Below are 18,363 nucleotides of genomic sequence, written 5' to 3'. Positions count from 1 at the left end.
TAAACGCCAATAATGCCTCTGCTCACCAGCCTACAGGGGAATTCAGCCAAGCAAAGTTGGTCATGGAAGGGAGTTAATCAACCCGTTCTTTGTCTCTGCCACTCTGCAAAAAGAGAAACCAAGTATAAAATGGTGAACGAAGGACTCAGAGCTATTGCTAACTCTCTCGCTTGTGTGTGTTGGGAATCTTGCATTTAATCTGGTTTATTAATCTGATTAATTCAAAGCCTGTCCTAATGAATCTCTGTCGTGAAATAATGCTCTGAAGTACTATAGTGTATTGCCATTTGTTCTTCATCCCATAGCCTTTTTAGTTTTTGACCATATATAGATTTTAAGTTTAATGGCCACTAATTACTCCCAGTCTCTACTCCCTGTGTACTGAGTTGGATCAAATCGCTTTGATGTTAATAAATTTTCATTTATTGTCTATCCTATAGAATGGACATATTAAGTCACTGGGATACCTAGGAGTACTTAGCCCTGCATGAGCTCCCAGTGCTGCTATGGGAGAGTGTGGGGGATTCTCTTTGGCCTCTGTCCAAATCTGTAACTCAGTACTGATTGCAGAATCACTTACCATTGGGGGTCACAGATGGAAAGAGCCCAGCTGCGTTTCTAGGTCCCAGGGGAAGTGCGTGAGGCCTGCAGATAGAAGAACCTTCATTTGACTTGTAAACTGAGCCAGTTTGATCTGAAATCCTGGAGGGGGGATAAATCTGGGGACCCTACATGGACACTTTTACACACTCATTTTCAGCACAGTAGGACTGTGCTGTCCATTTCAATGAGCAAGGATGCACCCTGAAGGTTTTTCCTTGCACCCCAAATTCACTGGCGTTCCAGTGCCTTGTAATGTGGTTTGATTCTACATTTATCTCCACCATTGCTGGCTGGTAGAATGGCTAGTCATATTGGCCTCAACTGATAAAATACAGTTGAAATATGATCCACTTCCCCGGATAAAAAGTTCTCCCTTCCATAAATAGAGGTGTGTGGATGTAAACTGTCTCAATGCACAGGAAGGGTTAACATTGCTGTGGTGTTGCCGTTTTTGCGCTTGTTGGTTTTGAATAGGATGGATTTTTTTTTTAAATCTGTGGCTAATGTGCAATTCAAATAGTGTTTAGTAATCGCCCGATTGCTCCTTTTTAATAACAGCTGGACGCTTCAAGGGAAAACTTTCCCTGTGCCAAGTAGCTTTAACTTGAGGTGGCCTCTTGTTTACCATAAATACCGTAACTCCTAAATACGTTTTTGTCAAGCAAAGCCTCTGGTATCTACACATCGGTGGAGATTCTGTACGTTGTGGGCTTGTCAAAATATGTCTGTGCTGGTAAATTAAAAAACAACTTAGCTGAAATGCTTTGATGTTTAGGACGCTGTTCTTAAGGGACTGTGAAGATGCTTCCTAACCCCTTTGCCTTGCCCTGCACCTGAGATGTGTCTCTTTCACTCTGCCATGTGGCATTCCTTACGTGTGTCTGTCTTCCTCTGACGTCTAGGTCAAAGAATGCTTTTCAACTTCAGTATTCCACTTCTGGGAGAGTTGCAGGTGTACTCTTAACACATGGCTGTGACTTTTTTGTCTTCCTCCCCTGCTGATTCCATTTGGAGAGAGCATAAACTTTTAACTGTTAAGGCTTCAGTATCTTGACACACAAACCTCAGAACTGCCAGCTGTTGTAACTTTTGCCCTCTATCAAAACCAGCGTCCAAAAAATACATTAGCTAGATTCCTTCATCCTTCCCTTACCTGATCTGTGTTTCCTGGATTTTTACTGGAAGGGAGGTGGGGAAGGGGAGAGGAGCTAAAGGTAGCATCATGGTCACTTTTTTCCCCAATTAATGTATTATAGCAGAAATTTGCTTACTGTGAACTACAAAGTTGCTGTCTCAGCTTAGCGGCCTGCTACTGATCTTGCCTGTACTGCATTTACAATTTCACTGATTTGAATGGTGATGCTCTTAGTTCACACCACTGTCAGATCAGAATCTGGCTCAAGAAGTTTAACAAGTTGGCCTCTTTGTTGTATTGGCACTCACAAAATATGTACTCAGAGTTGCTGCCCTTAAAAGCGACTGGCTTAGATACATTTTGGTTTGTCGCTAGTGATATTATAAAAGTTTTAATAGACCATGTTAGCTGGCAAATGAAGCATCACTCCAGACTTACATGATATAGAGGCTGATTCTGTGAAAGTCCTAGTCCTTAAAGACAGCAAAATGTGTGAGAACCTTCCAAGAGGGGAGATTGGTCAGTAAACTTCCCACACCTAGAGAGGCCAGCTAAAGTTGCACCAGTGAAACACAGATGGTCAGTTCTTATGGCTGGAACTTCTGTGTTCTGTCACTGATGTGCTGGGGGAACCTTGAGTGAGCCATTAACAAAATGAGGATGATGCCCACTTCCCATGGGGATGCTACTGAATAATGCTTGTGAAGTGCTGAGAGATCCTTCAGTGTACATCTCTTATACTACTGTATATAAATAAAATAATCCCCCGCCTGCCCAGCCTGGGAGGAAAGGTGATACAAAAGAGCAGTGTCTTTTTATAAGTAGGCCGTGTTACAAGCCTTTCATGAATAACCCTTTCGTAGGCATCTAATATTAATGGAGTTGAAAAGGTGAATGTATTCCACACTAGGTTGAGGGAATGTTCTCAAGGGTAGCATTATTTTTTTAACAAGACTTTGAGCTGCTGGAAAGAGAGAGTTTTTCAATCTCACCATATGTCTCCCTGTAACTAGCTCCAAATGTTGAATGACGACATGAAGTGAGGTGAACCTTACAATATTTTATTTACCTTTGTTTCATGAGGTTGGAGATTAAAGAGCCGTGTTGACTTGGGTTGAAAGGGACAGCTTGAAAACAACCAGGCGTTTGGAGGTCTTTTGGGGGCAGCAGAATGGGGGTGGGGAAGTGGAGTCTATAAAACCAACAGCTCCTTGGTTGTTCCTATAAGATAGTTTACAGTGTGTGTATGGTATGAAACTGAGGTCTCTCGCTGTGATATCTATGTGAAAAGCAATTCTGGGGATGCAAATTGAAAGGTAAGCCACATGAGGAATGCTTACATAAAACCCCTGGGATTTCCAATTGTTTCACAGCCCCTACTAAATATTTGCTGATGTACATTAGTTTATCAACTCCAAATGGACTTAGAAGCTCTTGAATGGAGTCTGCAAGGCAAAAGAGCCAGGAGGTATAAATACGTTGAGATGAATTTCAAAAAGGTGGTGGGTGACAGCTGTGCATCCCAGGATTGGAGTGTTTCTGAGAATAAAACCATCAGTTGCTGTCATTCACCCTCTGGGTATGAAATTGGAAGCCCAGTTACACTTGAGTGTTTCATAACCTTTACCTTTTGGAGGTCAAGGCCATGTCATCATTAATCTACCATCGCCTGAAAGCCTCAGGGCTCTGCTTTTCATCCTGCCATCCGTCATGCTGCAGCAAGATACAGGAGAGTAGATGACCAGAAGGGTCCATTTTTATACATACATGCGCGTGCATACCCTTCCATTCTCTCAGAATGAAAGCTCCAAGGATGAGATTATGGAGGTTTGTGTCTGTATCTCTACATTCATGATTAGAATTCCTCTCCAGTGTTGTTCTGGAAATCCAGACTTCTTTTCTCTAGGGGACTCTTAATCTATGGAGAAGGCATCTTGCCCGAAAATACTGTGAGGCTTGGCTTTCAGCAGTGTGAGGTATTGTACCATGGTTTCTTGTCTGTAAGGTCTAGGATTAGTGGTGAATCTAGCATGACCCCAAGATTACCCACAGCTTTGATCATCTGTGATCTGATGCCCCCATCAGAGATGAGGTTAGAATATTGGCAGGTTCTTCAGAGTGTAGCCCCTTCCCTGCCACTTCTGTTTCCTGTATTGAGCCTGAGCCCAATGCTCATCACCTGTCTGCTGCTACTAAAGAGAGAGGTTGGTCCTTCATTTATTTTTGCCTATCTTAGTTATTGGTAATGAGCCCTGTGCTGTATCCTCGAAGTGTCATTCCATAGCACCTACAGCCAGGCTACTGCTATGAAATCTAAACAGCTGAGGATTAGGAGCTGCTGCTGTGTCACTTGCTTGTGCTTCCTTGGTATCTAGGGCTAACCATAGGGAGAAATGTGTGTTAATACGTGTTCTCATCTCTTACTGTCCCTTCAGAAGCACCCTTTCTTTGTTTGCAGTGATTGACTCAGTGCAGAGTCCTCCCATCACTTCAGATGAGCTGTTCGTTAGAGCAGTGTTTCTCAACCCTTTTGGTACCAGGGACCAGCTTGCTGCCTTCCTAAACTGTGTCATGGAGGTCTCAGGAACCGGTGCCAGTCCATGGACCGGCTGTTGAGAAACACCGTTTTAGAGCACTAAAGCTTTAAGTGCTCTAAAACGGTGTTTCTCAACAGCCGGTCCATGGACTGGCACCGGTTCCTGAGACCTCCATGACACAGTTTAAGTCAGCCTAGCTGCATTGCTCAGGGGTGTGAAAAATTCCACCCTGAGAGATGTCGTTAAACTGACCTAAGCCCGACAAAACTAGTTTAACAGAAGAATTCTTCCATTGATCTGGCCACCATCTCTTGAGGGGGTGGATTTACCACAGCGACAGAACCCCCCACCATTGCTGTAGCAAGTGTCTCTACTGCAGTGGTGTAATTGCAGCCTTGGTAGTGTAGCCATAGCCTTAGTAATTGCTAGGGAGGTTGCAGCTGATCTGGCCCCCCGGCCCCTAACACAGAGGACACCAAGAGGTTTCACTTGTACTGGGATCAGCTGGGAGCTGCCTCACTTCAGATGGGAGAAAGAACAGGGCTTCTCCTGTTGGAGCAGAGCCGAGAGCTGCCATTGTTGCAGGGAGCTCTTGCGTGTCATTTAAAAAGGTAACCAGCTGCGCCCTCCCCTCCAAGTTAAAATCCAATTCTGCTTGTGGGGATGAGGTTAGTACCAGAGCTGCTCCGTGCACCATGGAAACCAAGACTTAATGCATTTTGGCATTCACCCTTCCAGCACTGAAACTGGCAACTTGCCCACCCTGTGGGGTGAGGGGAATGATCTGATTTTTTTTAAAGGGTCCTTTTATCTTTTGGGAATAATCTGGGTACGAAATAAAGGCCAGATAAATTTGGGATTGATTAATTCTCTCAGGCATTTTTAAAATCTGGAGCTGTGCTGGCCACACCTCACTGTTGAACCTCTTCAGTGGATGTACATGTTGGGTTTGCCCACCTGCCCCCACTGTGTGTCAGTGTTGCTTCACGAAAAGGCTGCTCCTGGCCTGTTTGGCTGCAGTAAAGCGGGTCTTTTAATGCTGGTTTGGGAGTGTGGCCGTTCTAGAGTCTTCTGGTTCAACTGTCGAGTACCACTTTTCAGGTGTTTCCCAGAGAGACTGAAGAGCTCAGTCCAGTTAATGTCGTAGTTCTTTCAGTTTGATCAAAACCCTTCACTGGACACTGCCCGCATGCTCAGTGGGTACGTTCCATAAGAGACATTTTGGTCCCTGTCCCAAGGTGCTTACAGTCTATAGAAGTAATCCCGCCTTCAGAATGAATTACCTGTTTGTGCCTGGAGCTCAGCTGAGCTCTAGCCGCTCCCATTGAAGTCGTTTGGCATAGAGGATGTTCAACAACTTACAGGCCTACGGGCTGATTTGAAGGATCATTGACAGTTCAGTTGCTGGCTGTAGAAAGCTGCCACTTATAAAGAAAGAGCCAGAATCTTGAAGGGGTTAGAAAAGAGCCTGAGGAAGATCCGTGTGGTGTGGTGACCTTATTATTGACGATAGCACTGAGGTGAGCTGTGTGATTGTGGCCCTGTGGATGATGAGGTTAGCTGCTTATTTCATTCAAAATGACAGGACAGCGCTAGATTGAAACAAAAGTGCTGCAGCTAGGTAAGCGCAGTAGAATGACAGGTTTCAGAGAAGCAGCCGTGTTAGTCTGTATTCGCAAAAAGAAAAGGAGTACTTGTGGCACCTTAGAGACTAACCAATTTATCTGAGCAAATTTGCTCAAATAAATTGGTTAGTCTCTAAGGTGCCACAAGTACTCCTTTTCTTTTTGTAGAAATGTGTAGTTACACGTCTAAAATCCTGCACATTGCCCCATGCCCGTTACGCTTTAAAAGTTTCTAACTCTCAGGCTTGGATCCTTCACGGAAAGCCCTCCACCACCTCCCTCCCTCCCCCCCTTTTTTAAATATAAAAAACCTCTCCTAGTGTGAGTGCAAAGGGAGCAAACCTAGTAACAGAGAGGTTAGAAAATTGGTCTGATGCTGCTGGAAAGGTCAGCTTTCGCTGCAGATGCACATGTGCCCATTTGCACACTCAAGCATGGCCCCAGGGCTTGATAAATGCAGAGATAGCAGTGTTTTGATAGAGGTAATTTTCCTCAGATGGGTTTCAGCACCCCATGAATCAAAACCTGTCAGCGAGGAGCCAAAGATGGAGTGAAGTTTATTGTAAGCGTGTTTGCATCTGACACTGTCATGCTAGGGGGTCAAGTGAGCAAGATCATTAGAACAGTGTTGATTTACTGAGACTGTTATACTCTTTCTCTGCAGGGCCACAATCGGGGGTGGAGGGGTTACTGAAAAAATAAATAAATAACCTGCAGCTCAGAGCAGTTCCCCCAAGAGACACTCCCATGTGTCCTTTTAAAGACACAGTGCTCCTGTTTCTCCTGAAGTTTGTATTTGGGCCATTCTCCCACCAGCAGGGTTTGAACAACACTTTGGTCACCCATAGCAATCGAAGAGCCTGGTTGTAGATAGTTAAATGAGCAGATTGGAGTGGATTTTCTCTACCAGCATCAGTGCTTGCAAAGATGTATTGGAATTGGGAAAGGTTCAGAAAAGGGCAACAAAAATGATTAGGGGTAGGGATCGACCTCCATATGAGGAGAGATTAATAAGACTGGGACTTTTCAGCTTGGAAAAGATGGCTAAGGGGAGATATGATTGAGGTCTATAAAATCAAGATTGGTATAGAAAGTAGATAAGGAAGTATTGTTTACTATTTCTCATAACAAGAACTAGGGGTCACCAAATGAAATTAATAGGCAGCAGGTTTAAAACAAACCAAAGGAAGTATTTCTTCACAAAACACACAGTCAACCTGTGGAACTCCTTGCCAGAGGATGTTGTGAAGGCCAAGACCATAACAGGGTTCAAAAAAGAACTAGATAAATTCATGGAGGATAGGTCCATCAATGGTTATTAGCCAGGATGGGCAGGAATGGTGTCCCTAGCCTCTGTTTGCCAGAAGCTGGAAATAAGCGACAGAATGAACAGAACAGGTAATCATCAAGTGTTCATTCCCTCTGGGGCGCTTGGCACTGGCCACTGTCGAAAAACAGGATACTGGGCTAGATGGACCTTTGGTCTGACCCAGTAGGGCCATTCTTATGTTCTTATAGATTACACTTCTCCAAACAGTGATTTTTTTTTTGCCGCCCCTATGATCCCAAATGATACATAATTCTGCCCACCGTCGGTGGTTCCATAGACTCTAAGCTTCACAACCACCTTTCTCGGGATGGTGGAGGTGATATGACCACACTTAGAGAGGATGGCCTCCTAGATTGAGACACAGGAAAACTGGGTTCAGTTCCCTGCTCTACAACAGACTTCCTGTGTGTCTTGGGAAGGCCACTTCATTTGTCTACCCCTCTGTTCCCCAGCTGTAAAATGGGAATAACACCATTTCTTTTCTCCAGTCCTTTTTGTGCCTTGTCTAAAAGTTCTTTGGGTGCAGGGTGTGTGTGTGCGTGCATGCATGCACGCGAGCTCAGCTAGGGTCTCTAGATGTTATGATAATACAAATGGGGAACCAAAACTCAGAGTGCTAAACAGCCATGCCCGGAGAGGCGCTGTGATGCTCCTGCGCTGGAGATTAGGTAAGGCGCTAGGTCGTGGTAATGTTGAGAATAGAGTCCCAGTCCCTAGCAGGCAGATGGATGCCAGAGCTGCTACGTTGCACTGCTTCCTTTAAATGACTGTTTATAGTCAGGGTCTCGAGAGCCCTTCTGGGAAGGGAGGTTAGAGACTAAAAACATGGCAGGTCTGTGGATGTTCAAGGGCTAAGTGGGACCCTGGAACAAAAGGAAAAGTTAGCAGTTGTATTTAGCAATAATTACTCCAGTGAAGTGTTGTAAGTGAACAGAAAGAAGTGAATGCGCTGTTTAGGCCATGACTGCCTATGGAGCCAAAACTCATGAGAAATTGCTGAGTTTTCAATTAAAACTTTTCAGTCGCCCCTGTTGCCACAACACATGGAGATGTCATAATTAATAATACTGAGCCGGTTGCTATGGTGTCATTTATGTAAGGTATTGACATAACGAAGGCTGTCCAGCTGCTCGCTGAGGGGGTGTCAAGTGTCACTTTTGTCATGAAAATTGGCCACCACACCGGTGATGTCATTAGGTCTGTTTTGCGAGTTTGCATTTAAATGGATCTTTTTTCTAAGTGTCTAGTTTGTTTCCTCTGCTTGCCTGGCTAACATCAGTTTATTAAAATGGAGCAATTGGGGTTAGAAGTTACTTGTTACTAATATATCATTTCTATTAGCTGTAGACAGTGGGCCTCTTGAGTTCTTGCTCTGATGGGGGGGGTGCCTTTTTAGTAAAGCAAAACGACGACCAATTTCATACCCATTTACTTAAGATGCCTAATGGACGTGGGAAGTTGTGCATCCAGTGAGGAGTTCCAGGCAACTGCCTTATTGGTGATGGTTTCAATTTGTTACATCTCTTATTTATGTCATCACAAGGATGGCTCTGCTTGCTTCACCTGATTGCAAATGAATGCCTTTTTATTGTCTCTGTCGGACCATGCTCTCACAAGTCATGAAATGTAACAAATGGTGTTGGAGGGGAAGACATGAAATATACTTAGTGACAGGGGACAGAGGAGAAATTATAGGAGTGTAGCAAGGTAATTGGACAGCCTGAGTTGACACAACTGGCTAAATGAGGGCTGAAATAGCCAAAGCTAGAAATAAATCCATTGAAAATGGATGCATTGAGGCTTTTAAAGGGTAATGATGGCCTTGGTTATTACTGATAGTCAAGGCATCCGTGTGGGTAGTGGTAGTGGAAATAAAAGCCTCTGGTTTTGTGGAGAATCTCAAGAAATGTAGGGACGTGACGGTTCTGCGAAATGTCAGTAAAATTGTCCATTCAGGCTGCAAATCACTGAAATGGAATTTGTGAAGGTAGGTTGAGTGAGTGCTGAGATGATCATGTCAAAATGGAAATGCGTTTGAGAGGAATGGTGGTCAGTGCAGTGAATAGAAAAGGGGGGCAAGAGACCTATGACGCGTATAGGAGTAGTTGTCTGGCTTATCAGACTGTCTCCACTGCCTCTTGCTAGACTGAAAACCATTAGTAGATCAGATCTCTCATCCTGCCAGCGGTAGCCAAATGTCTTGTGTCCATAGCAAGAGAAGGACTCCTCTGAGCACGCATGCCCACCCCTCTGCTCTTGCTGAAGGAGCAAGGAGTGAAGAAGTAAAATATCCTAATCAGAAGCATCCCCCATTAAAACAGTTTGGAGTGCAAAGTGAATGTCAGCAAAAGAATTGAGTCAAGCTCCATGAGACAGACATCGTTTGTGATGCTTGCAGAAATGAGACCCTAGCACTGGATAGCAAGCCAGATTCTACCCGTGGGGTTTATTGAACCACAGCTAACAAATCCAAGGGCACTGCAGCAAATAATTCAAAGGAAAGGTGCCTTCATATTTAATGGTATAGAAAAATACCATTTGACAGGATTGTGAGATTCCTTGCTTGTGCAGATCCTGGAGGAGGAGCAGCTGTAGAATTTTACAGCGAATTACAGGCCTGGTCTTTTTCATCCAAGGCTGCCATCAACTTATTGGGGGTTCTGCTTACTAACAATCCACAGGAAAGAGCCCTAAGCTTGTAAGTGTTAAAGGTGTAGAAACCCTTAACTGAGAATTAACCACAGTCTAGTTAGGACATTCCCAGTTTTAAGGGATGTATGTTTTTTTGTGAAGGCTTCAAACAGAAGGTACCTTTCAAAAATCCCGAGTGACCTCATGTACACCGTTTACATTAACATCATTAACAATAGAACCACAGAGCCGAGCCTCATGGTCTGTTGAAAGTGTAAGAGTTTAGGGTTCTTTGTGGGATGGATTATTTGTCACATCAGTCTGTAGGAGTCGAAATGTGAAAAACCAATATCTATGCTGTCTAATCTGCCTGCTCTACTGTGCAAATGTACATAGGATATATGCTGAAATGTCCTCTTGAGGCTGAACCAAAGATCTTTGGGGCCCATGCTAAGACTGTGTCTCTAGATTGAGCTTCGGTGGATTTTTAGGGTTGTTCTATTGCACTGGAATGCTGCCTTGCAGAAAATGCTCTCCCTTGGCTTAGAAAGGATACGCTGACAGATGGCATCCTCCTGGTCAGTGGGTACCTCTCTAAATACGGGATTAGAAAATGCAAGAAATTGAGTGTTGGAAATAATAATAATAAAATAAATCCATATAGCCATAAAAATCCTCCTTGGAAGCAACAAAGAGAGCTCATTCGTTAACTCGAGAGACTTTTCAGTAACATCAGCGCTCCCTTATGAACGGGCCAGAGAGCTCTCTGGATAAAAGTTGAGGCCATCATTATGATCCATGAAGTCTTCAAGGGCAGATGGGAAACTAGTGCAGCTAGTGCTTAAAGCTCAGGGTCTATCGCATTGGGGCAGGCATAGGAAACCATACAACATAAGACCTGGGGATTAAAGTGTTCCCTTGGCTTATGTTGGATGATTCACATAGTCCTGTGGCTGACCGTCTGCTCCGAGAGAGAGGTGATGTTGCAAACATGGCATTATGGTTTCACTGCAGGATCAAGTGTAAGATTAAAAAACTGGGCCAGGTCAGCTTGGCAAAGAGATGACTGTGGTGGGGGGAGATGAGAGAGGTCTGCAGAATCATGAATGGTGTGGAGAAAGTGAATAAAGAAGTGTTCTTTAGTCCTTCACATAACACACAGACCAGGAGTCACCCAGTGAAATTAATAGGCAGTAGCTGTAAAACAAACACGTTGAACTACAACTTCGCACAACGCACAGTCAGCTTGTGGAACTCGTTGCCAGAGGATGTTGTGAATACCAACGGTATAGTAGGTTAAAAAAAGAATTAGAGAGGATTATGGAGGATAGATTCATCAGTGGTTATTAGCCAAGATGGTCTGGGATGCAACCCTATGCCCTGGGTGTCCCTAAACCTCCAACTGCCAGAAGCTGGACTAGATGATGGATAGATCACTCAATTGCCATGTTCTGTTGATTCCCTTTGTAGCATCTGGCACTGGCCACGTCAGAAGACAGGATACTGAGCTAGGTGGACCACTGGTCTGACCCGATCTGTGCATTCTTCTGAGGGTGCATCCTCTTTATCATGTTGATTTATCACATTCCTTAATTTCCCAATGAGGAAAAACATGCAGCAGGTGGATTGGTGTTAGTCAGTGGTGATGCTCCAGACAGTTCCTCATCAAAGTGAATTGGGTTCTTCCCTTTTGCTACTAGTTTCACCAGAGCTGCTGAAGAGTGTTTATGCTATTCTGTATTTTACATTCATTCTGCAGGGTGTGGCCAGCTTCACTTTCTGCTTCTAGTGCAAATTCTCTTCATGTTGCAAACTTCACAGGGCAGTTTTTAAAACCATTTCCATTGGAGCATTGCATTGGAGCAACATTTTTTATTTTAATGTGAGATCTTGTAAATCCTCAATGTTGGGCCTACACTTGGGTTGGTAATAGGGATACAGAGGCTTTCACCTCTAGGTTCCTAACTGAAATTCAACCCTGGTCTGCTGCTCAGTGGCCTATGTGAAATGAGTTTGGGTTACAATACTGAGGCCAAAGATTTAATGGGGTCAGTAAGGGAGAACTTAGTAAGGGGCCCTCCCTGTCAGGATTGGGACACATTGACTGGAAGCTTACACTGCAACTGCCAGGTAATTGTACTGCTTTGGTTAAACAGAGACTCGCTCCCTGAGGTTGCCAATCCAGTGCCTTTCATTTACTCTGTTGGAAATATAAAAGCTTTTCCTTTTTCCTCCCTACCTCACTGCACCATGCCTTACTAGCTATCGTGGTCGGCTCTGCTTTGACTTGACCTGTTAAGGTGTGGACAGTTACAGGATAAAGACATTTAAAGTGGAGGGGACAGAGCAGTTGCAAAGTTAGGCAGGTGCAAAATCACAGGTTACTTAGCTTTAGCCATTAATCCTACAAACTCCATGAAGTTCACCACTGTACTCCAGAGAAATAGGTTTCACTTTTTATTGATTACCATGGAGGGAGAGCAGGTTTAGCGTGGGAACTTACTTATCATAAATACTCCTTGGGAGGTTCTTTTGAGCATCTGTTCAATAAATCCCCTCTGGACGGGGCACCTAACCATGCCAGCATGATGATGCCTGCTAAAGTGTATGTTCAGCTCTGTGCAGAGTCATGTGCACCTCAAAATCATCTTGCAACTACTCTTTTCTAGCAGCTGGTCTTGTAGCTAAAAGCAGGAAGATTTGGGGGGCAAGGAAAGGAACCTTATCAACTGTTAAAATGATTCTTTTGGGCCTGTCTGGCAAACTAAATCTTCTACCTTCTTTCCACTCAGAGCGAAGATGATGAGAAGCTGAAGAAGAGGAAGGAGCGGTTTGGCATTGTAACAAGTTCGGCTGGGGCTGGAGCCACAGAGGACACAGAGGTAAAATGCCAAACCTGCAAGCAGAGGGACACATGATAAGAAGTTTGGGGGTGGAAGGGCAGCTGAGAACACTTTCCATGCTGAATTATTAGGAGAGTTGAATATTCCACTGTAACTATTGCACACATGACCTCTCGCTCCTCAAGTGGATCTCATCCTACTGGTCCGCAAGCAAGTACTTATATTCAGTTCCTTCAGGTACCCCAATGATATTGCAAAGATAATTTATCATCTTTACCTTGATGAGCATCTGCCTCTTTTGGGTTGCATGCATTCTAACCCCCCTGTGGAGCTTGTCAGATTGGTTTGGAGCAGCCCAAGCTACAAGATCTGGCTGGCGCTGGCCAATGCAGCTGAGCTCTTAGTCTTGCAAACTAATACGGATGCCTGCAGAAAATTGGGAGCAACCGTTCTCCTCCAGTTTCCTCCACACTGCTCCCTTTATGCCTGGAGTGGCCTACTATACCACCTCCCTTTCACATCCCTCCGTACAACTTCCTTTATCCAGGAAGCCCTTGAGCTTTAAACTTGCTTCACTCCTTTCATCATAAAATGCATGTAAATTTCACAACATAAAAAAGGAAGGAACAAGTAAGGATCAAGAAATTGACTACACCCCTTGCTTTTCTCTCCTCCATCTTTTGTTTTGACACCTCTGTCCTGCTGTTGTGTCTTTTGGTCTGATTTTTAATTTGTAAGCTCTGCAAGACGGCGCCTCACCATTTTATTTGTGGAGTTATATGGCTTGCTGTGCGGCACCTGGTACCAGAGACCAGGCTAGATGGTCCTGTGGCAGTTCCTACGTTCCTGTTTGTCGAGTACCAGGCACACCAGTGGTGCTGCATAAATCCTACTCTAGCATAAATCAGTGAGAGCTGAGCCCCCATCACTGTCCACAGAGGAGCTGCTGGCGTGGATTTTAATTTTAACAATCATTTGGCAAAGGTTGCGGGAGGGTGAGCTGTTGGGGTCTCAGAAGCTACTTAACCAGATGGCTTCTGGATTTGACATACAAGAAGTGGTTTTTTGTTTGGCTCCGAAGAGTGATCTCAGCAATTCAGGTGGGGTTTGGGGGCTTTTTTTGTTTTGTTTTTGTAGCATTTTGATAAACGCTTCCCTTGAATGAAATGGTGCACGGCATTCCCAGCCTTCTGCAAGCAGCACTGGAGAACAAGCCCCTGTTCAGTCTGAGCAGAGGGGGTGGCTGGGGGTGAAGGATTCCATGTTTTCCCACTAGGTCACTTACAGGTTGTGCCTGGAACAAAAAGGTCTTTTTACTAGTATTGTGTGCGCTCAAATGCACCTTTCCCCTGGAGATTCTTGGTTCGGGCTTTTGTTGCCCCCAGGCTATTTATCCTGCTAAAAATTAAGATTTATACACCCCTCGTGTATCAAGTTAAAGGCATATCTGAGAGACGCAATAGAATATTTAATGCAGTTTAGTGTGTCCCTCTCACCTTTTCCATGAATAGAAGAGTGTTAACCCTTTGCCCTTTTAAATTTCCCACCTCCCCATTGCCTGGAAGGGTTTCCAGGCCTCTCAAGTAGGCATTGTTCCCTTTTGTAGCACTGTTGCCAGCGAGATGAAGTGACTTCAGCAGCACTGTATCTTGGGCACTGTATGCTTTGCAACTTGATTTCAAGCTTTGTTTGTTCAAATGCTGGACTAAAATCTTGTAGCTCCTTGCCAAACATTGATACCAAATACCCTCTTGAACTAACCCTGTGATCCCGTATTTAGACAGGGGCTGGGTCAGTCATGCACTAGGGTCATGTTCTACCATCAAGTGTGGTGGTTGGTTGTGTTTTTTTTTTTTTTTTTGGTTTGTGTTGTGTTTTCATCCAAATGTGTGTGGGGTTTGAATTGTGAATGTTTCTTTTTGGTTTTGATTTTTCTTTCAATCCCTTTTGCAGGCAAAGAAGAGGAAAAGAGCAGAACGCTTTGGGATTGTCTGATATCTGTCCATGTTAGGCTTTACCTGTTGTGGGGGAGCACGCTCATGTGTGTGCGCTCGCTCTCTCTCTCCCCCCCTTCCCCCACCACACACACAGTAGCACTAGTAAGGAGTGTAGGCTCTCTTCCCCGTGCAGGACCTAATAGAGAATCCCTGATAGCTGTACAGTTGTGCTGCTTATTTTTTCAACTGTGAAGTTTAAAAAAAAATATATATACAGCGCAAAGAGCAAAAATGTTTAGTATATCTGTGGTGGGTAGAAATCCCAGTGCCTGGTTCTCCATTCCCCTGCCACTTGTGCAGTTATTTACAGCAGTGCAAAGCAGGTGTGTAATGCCACCACATCAAAATTGGAAGTTTTTTACACCCATCGTGCACTGGTGTAAATGCCCATACAAGGTTCAGGGATGAACCTAGGAAGTGGGGAAGGAGAACTGGAGTGGCCAAGCATCTATCAGATGGAGGATGAGGAAAGGATAATGCCATTCAGGGATGAAGGTGGAGAAGGGTTTGATCTCCCTGCTATGTCTTGGGGAATTGCACCCTTGGGTTGAGAAGCAGGTTATGCCACTTAAAGCAGGAACTACCTGGAGCCTCCCTTTTATTTTAACGTTGCTGTTTTTTATTTTCTCCATTTCTCTGGGCTGCCCTGGGCAAAGAAACCCTCCTCTCCCTCCTTCAGCCTGAGGAAATCACTCTTTAAGTTCAGCAGAATCAGGGCATGCACACCAATAGCCTGGCTAAAAACACTCTTCAGCTCAAGTGCACCATGCATTCCTACTTAGGTTCTGCTGTGGATCATCAACTTCTACTTGAGTTGCCCCTCTCAGCTTGTGACATCGTGTTTGCTGCCTAGCTGGCCTGGGAGGGCCTTTCTAATATATTGCATGATATTGCCTGAAAACATAGTAGTAATTCTTGTATGAGAGAGGCTTTAAACTTCTCAAACCACCCTATATGTTAAAGGGTCTTTCTCAGTTACCTCTGCTCCCAGGGGTGGCCTAATGGGGAATGGGTGGGAGCAGCAGCTGGTGATTGGCAGAAGATCAAAGCCAAAGCCTTGGAATAAGGAGAGGGCAATACTAGAACACTTACAGATTAAACCACTCAGGCTGCTGCACTTCACCTGCCTCTAGGGGCTGTTCTGGGGCTTGTGGCATTTAGTATAAATGTTCAGATCTCCTGGAATTTTTTTGAAAGGCAAGAGAAATACCTCACTAACCTTCCTTTGCTCAGTTTTTATTCCCAGGTTGAATTTTGTGTTGTCCTCATCTAACATCCAGACTAGCTCAGTCAGGCTTGTTAACACCTCACACACTCTTATACCAGCCTTCCCAGCCTCACCTTTTGCAAAGGGGGACAGCAGCAACCTTTTACTGGGAGTACGTGGTTTGAAAAAGCGTTGCAGTGAACCTGTTCTGCATCTGAACTGAATCTCCCTCCTGTCACATTAACTTCTCCATTTTCCCTGCAACGTTGCTTTCACAGCTTAACATCACGCTTGGTACAGGAGTGAAACACAGCATGGCTGCAACTTGTTATGCACCTTTTGTCTGGTTAGCCTATCAAATGGTACCTTCTGTTTTTAGGGAGCCGTAGGAATGTGTTCTCCGTGTTAAGTTGTGTAGATGGAGCAAGAGTGTGTGCTAATACCAGAGAGCTGTTGTCCCATGCTTTGCTCTAGGCCTCTGAGGCAAATAGCCACGTTATTAGCAGTGATTCAGCAGAGAGGGAAGACGTATGGTGCCTTTCTTCGTCTGCTTAATAGGTTCTTTTACACGCAGGTATTCCTTGTGCATCTAACATCTTATGTAACTTTTTTACCCTTAAACTTAGATCAAGGTCCCCAGAAAAATAGAACAGCTGGGCAGATTTCCCCTTGATTGATCTTTGCTTTTAAATGTCCATTTTGATTAGAATGTGCCTGTGCTTCAGAGCTTTGCATCCAGGGATTGTTGCTTCTGGCCGTACCCTCTATTGGAAAGATGTTTGCCTGGTCGCACGCAGTTCCTTCAGATGCTAGAGAGCAGCAGCTCTGTGTACAGACTCTTGAAAAGCAGTATATTTTTCTTTAAATGTAGAGGTCTTCAAATTGCTTGTGCTCTGCACCACTGATGCACCAGGCTGATGTCTCCGCTGTATGCCCCAGGCGATTCTAAGCAATATCTGAGGTTGGTTTGCTTGCCCAGCAGCTATAGGATCCAGGTTGCATTGTGTGTGTCTTGGGGTGTCTATGGTAGAATGAACCGAAGCCCCCTGTCTATATCCAGACTTAGTGGAATAACCTTATTCTGGTGGTGGTTTTTTTCTGTATGTAGGATTTTGTAATATGTATTTTCTATTCTGCTCATGACTTTTTGCTGGTTATTTGCTTGAAATGTTTTGAAGTGTGCCAGGACAAACACTGCATTTCACTCTTGATTTCATAATAAAACTGCTTCTTCAAGGCAACACCTGTATCTGCCTGTCTGGTGTGTGATGTAACAGTGCTTTTCCTGTGGTGTCAGGGCTGGGCAGTACTAGCAAGGAGCCAGACATCACTGGGGTCTGATTCTCTCTGACTCTGCATCTTGTGGTGTTCTTTACACCCATGTACAGTGCACGTCAATCCCATGGCCAAATGAAAATGCGATTTACGTCCATTCTGCCCTGATTTAAATGACTTCCCACGGTGTACAGTGCCCCTTGCCTTTGAATGAACACAGGGGTCCTGAGCACTTGTAGTCATGAAAGATCCCGTGATACTTTTTGTTAACCCCTGGCATCCCGGACAAACCCTAGTTCCCAGTTCTGCCTCCCTAAATTCTTCCCTATAGTTTCAGTTGGATACAGAATTCTTCTTCACTTCCTGTTGACCTCATTAAACTTTGCAAGCCCTTTTGAGTAGGGACTTCACTTTTAATTGTCCTGTAAAGCATCTTACACATGCAGGGTGCTGTGTATATAGTGCTCAGGTCTCCTTTGTTGTTTGTTTGGTACTAAGAAGTCAGATGCTCCCAATTCTAGGATTTCCCTTGGTCTGCTTGGCAAATGCAAATATCCTTTTGTGTCCTTGGCTGCTTTATTTTTGATCACTTCCTGTACTTCTCCGTATACTACCCACGTGGTATAAATGATCGGCTGTTTGACAGTACTGCAGGGAGGCATGCTGGTGGTACTCAAATCCCCCCTGGGTGGTAGGTAAGTGGGGTCCCCTTTGTACAGGTTGACATACGGTAAAGGGACTCAAGACTGTACAGCAGAGTTGGGCGTAGAACCCAGGAGTTCCAATTTCCATTCTTGTGCTCTGACCACTGGAGTACACTCTCCTTCCTGAGGCAAGAACAGAACCCAAGAGTCCTGACTTCAGTCTCCTGTTCTAACTAGTCAACATTTTCTCTTCCCAGAGCTGGGAATAGGAGCCAAATATCCTGTCTTGCCGTCCTGTTGTCTGACCACTGGAACCCAGCCCCTATTGCCTCTAGAAACCACACAAGCACAGCTTGTTCAGTTTCCCTTGGGCATATGGGATCACTACAACCATGGACAGTGCCTCCATTGCACGTTCTCTCGGCTGTTCCAAATAATTCCTGACGTTCTAGAGCCACTAATGCATGTTCTGCCCCCTCCTCTCCCCAGGCATTCTCTCCCCTCCACCCATCCTCAAACTGATAGCTTCCCTCTGC

General features: G+C 44.7%; 1 protein-coding gene across 2 annotated transcripts in view; it reads left to right on the top strand.

The window, feature by feature from the left end:
• Positions 1–17,157, top strand: part of SARNP (SAP domain containing ribonucleoprotein) — a 50,213-nt gene extending 33,056 nt beyond the window's left edge. For both annotated transcript variants that reach the window (XM_084610612.1, XM_084610611.1), the window contains 2 exons: positions 12,654–12,743; positions 14,658–17,157. In XM_084610612.1, the coding sequence (XP_084466738.1) occupies positions 12,654–12,743; positions 14,658–14,699 (132 nt within the window). In that variant the 3' untranslated portion in view covers positions 14,700–17,157. The remainder of the gene's footprint in view (positions 1–12,653; positions 12,744–14,657) is intronic.
• Positions 17,158–18,363: the final 1,206 nt, after the last annotated feature.

The sequence above is a fragment of the Lepidochelys olivacea genome (genome assembly GCF_965140295.1).
Source record: "Lepidochelys olivacea isolate rLepOli2 genome assembly, chromosome: 20".
NCBI classification, from domain to species: Eukaryota; Metazoa; Chordata; order Testudines; family Cheloniidae; genus Lepidochelys; species Lepidochelys olivacea.
Note: the sequence above shows the minus strand (reverse complement) of the source record. Positions and strands in the feature narration are given on the sequence as shown.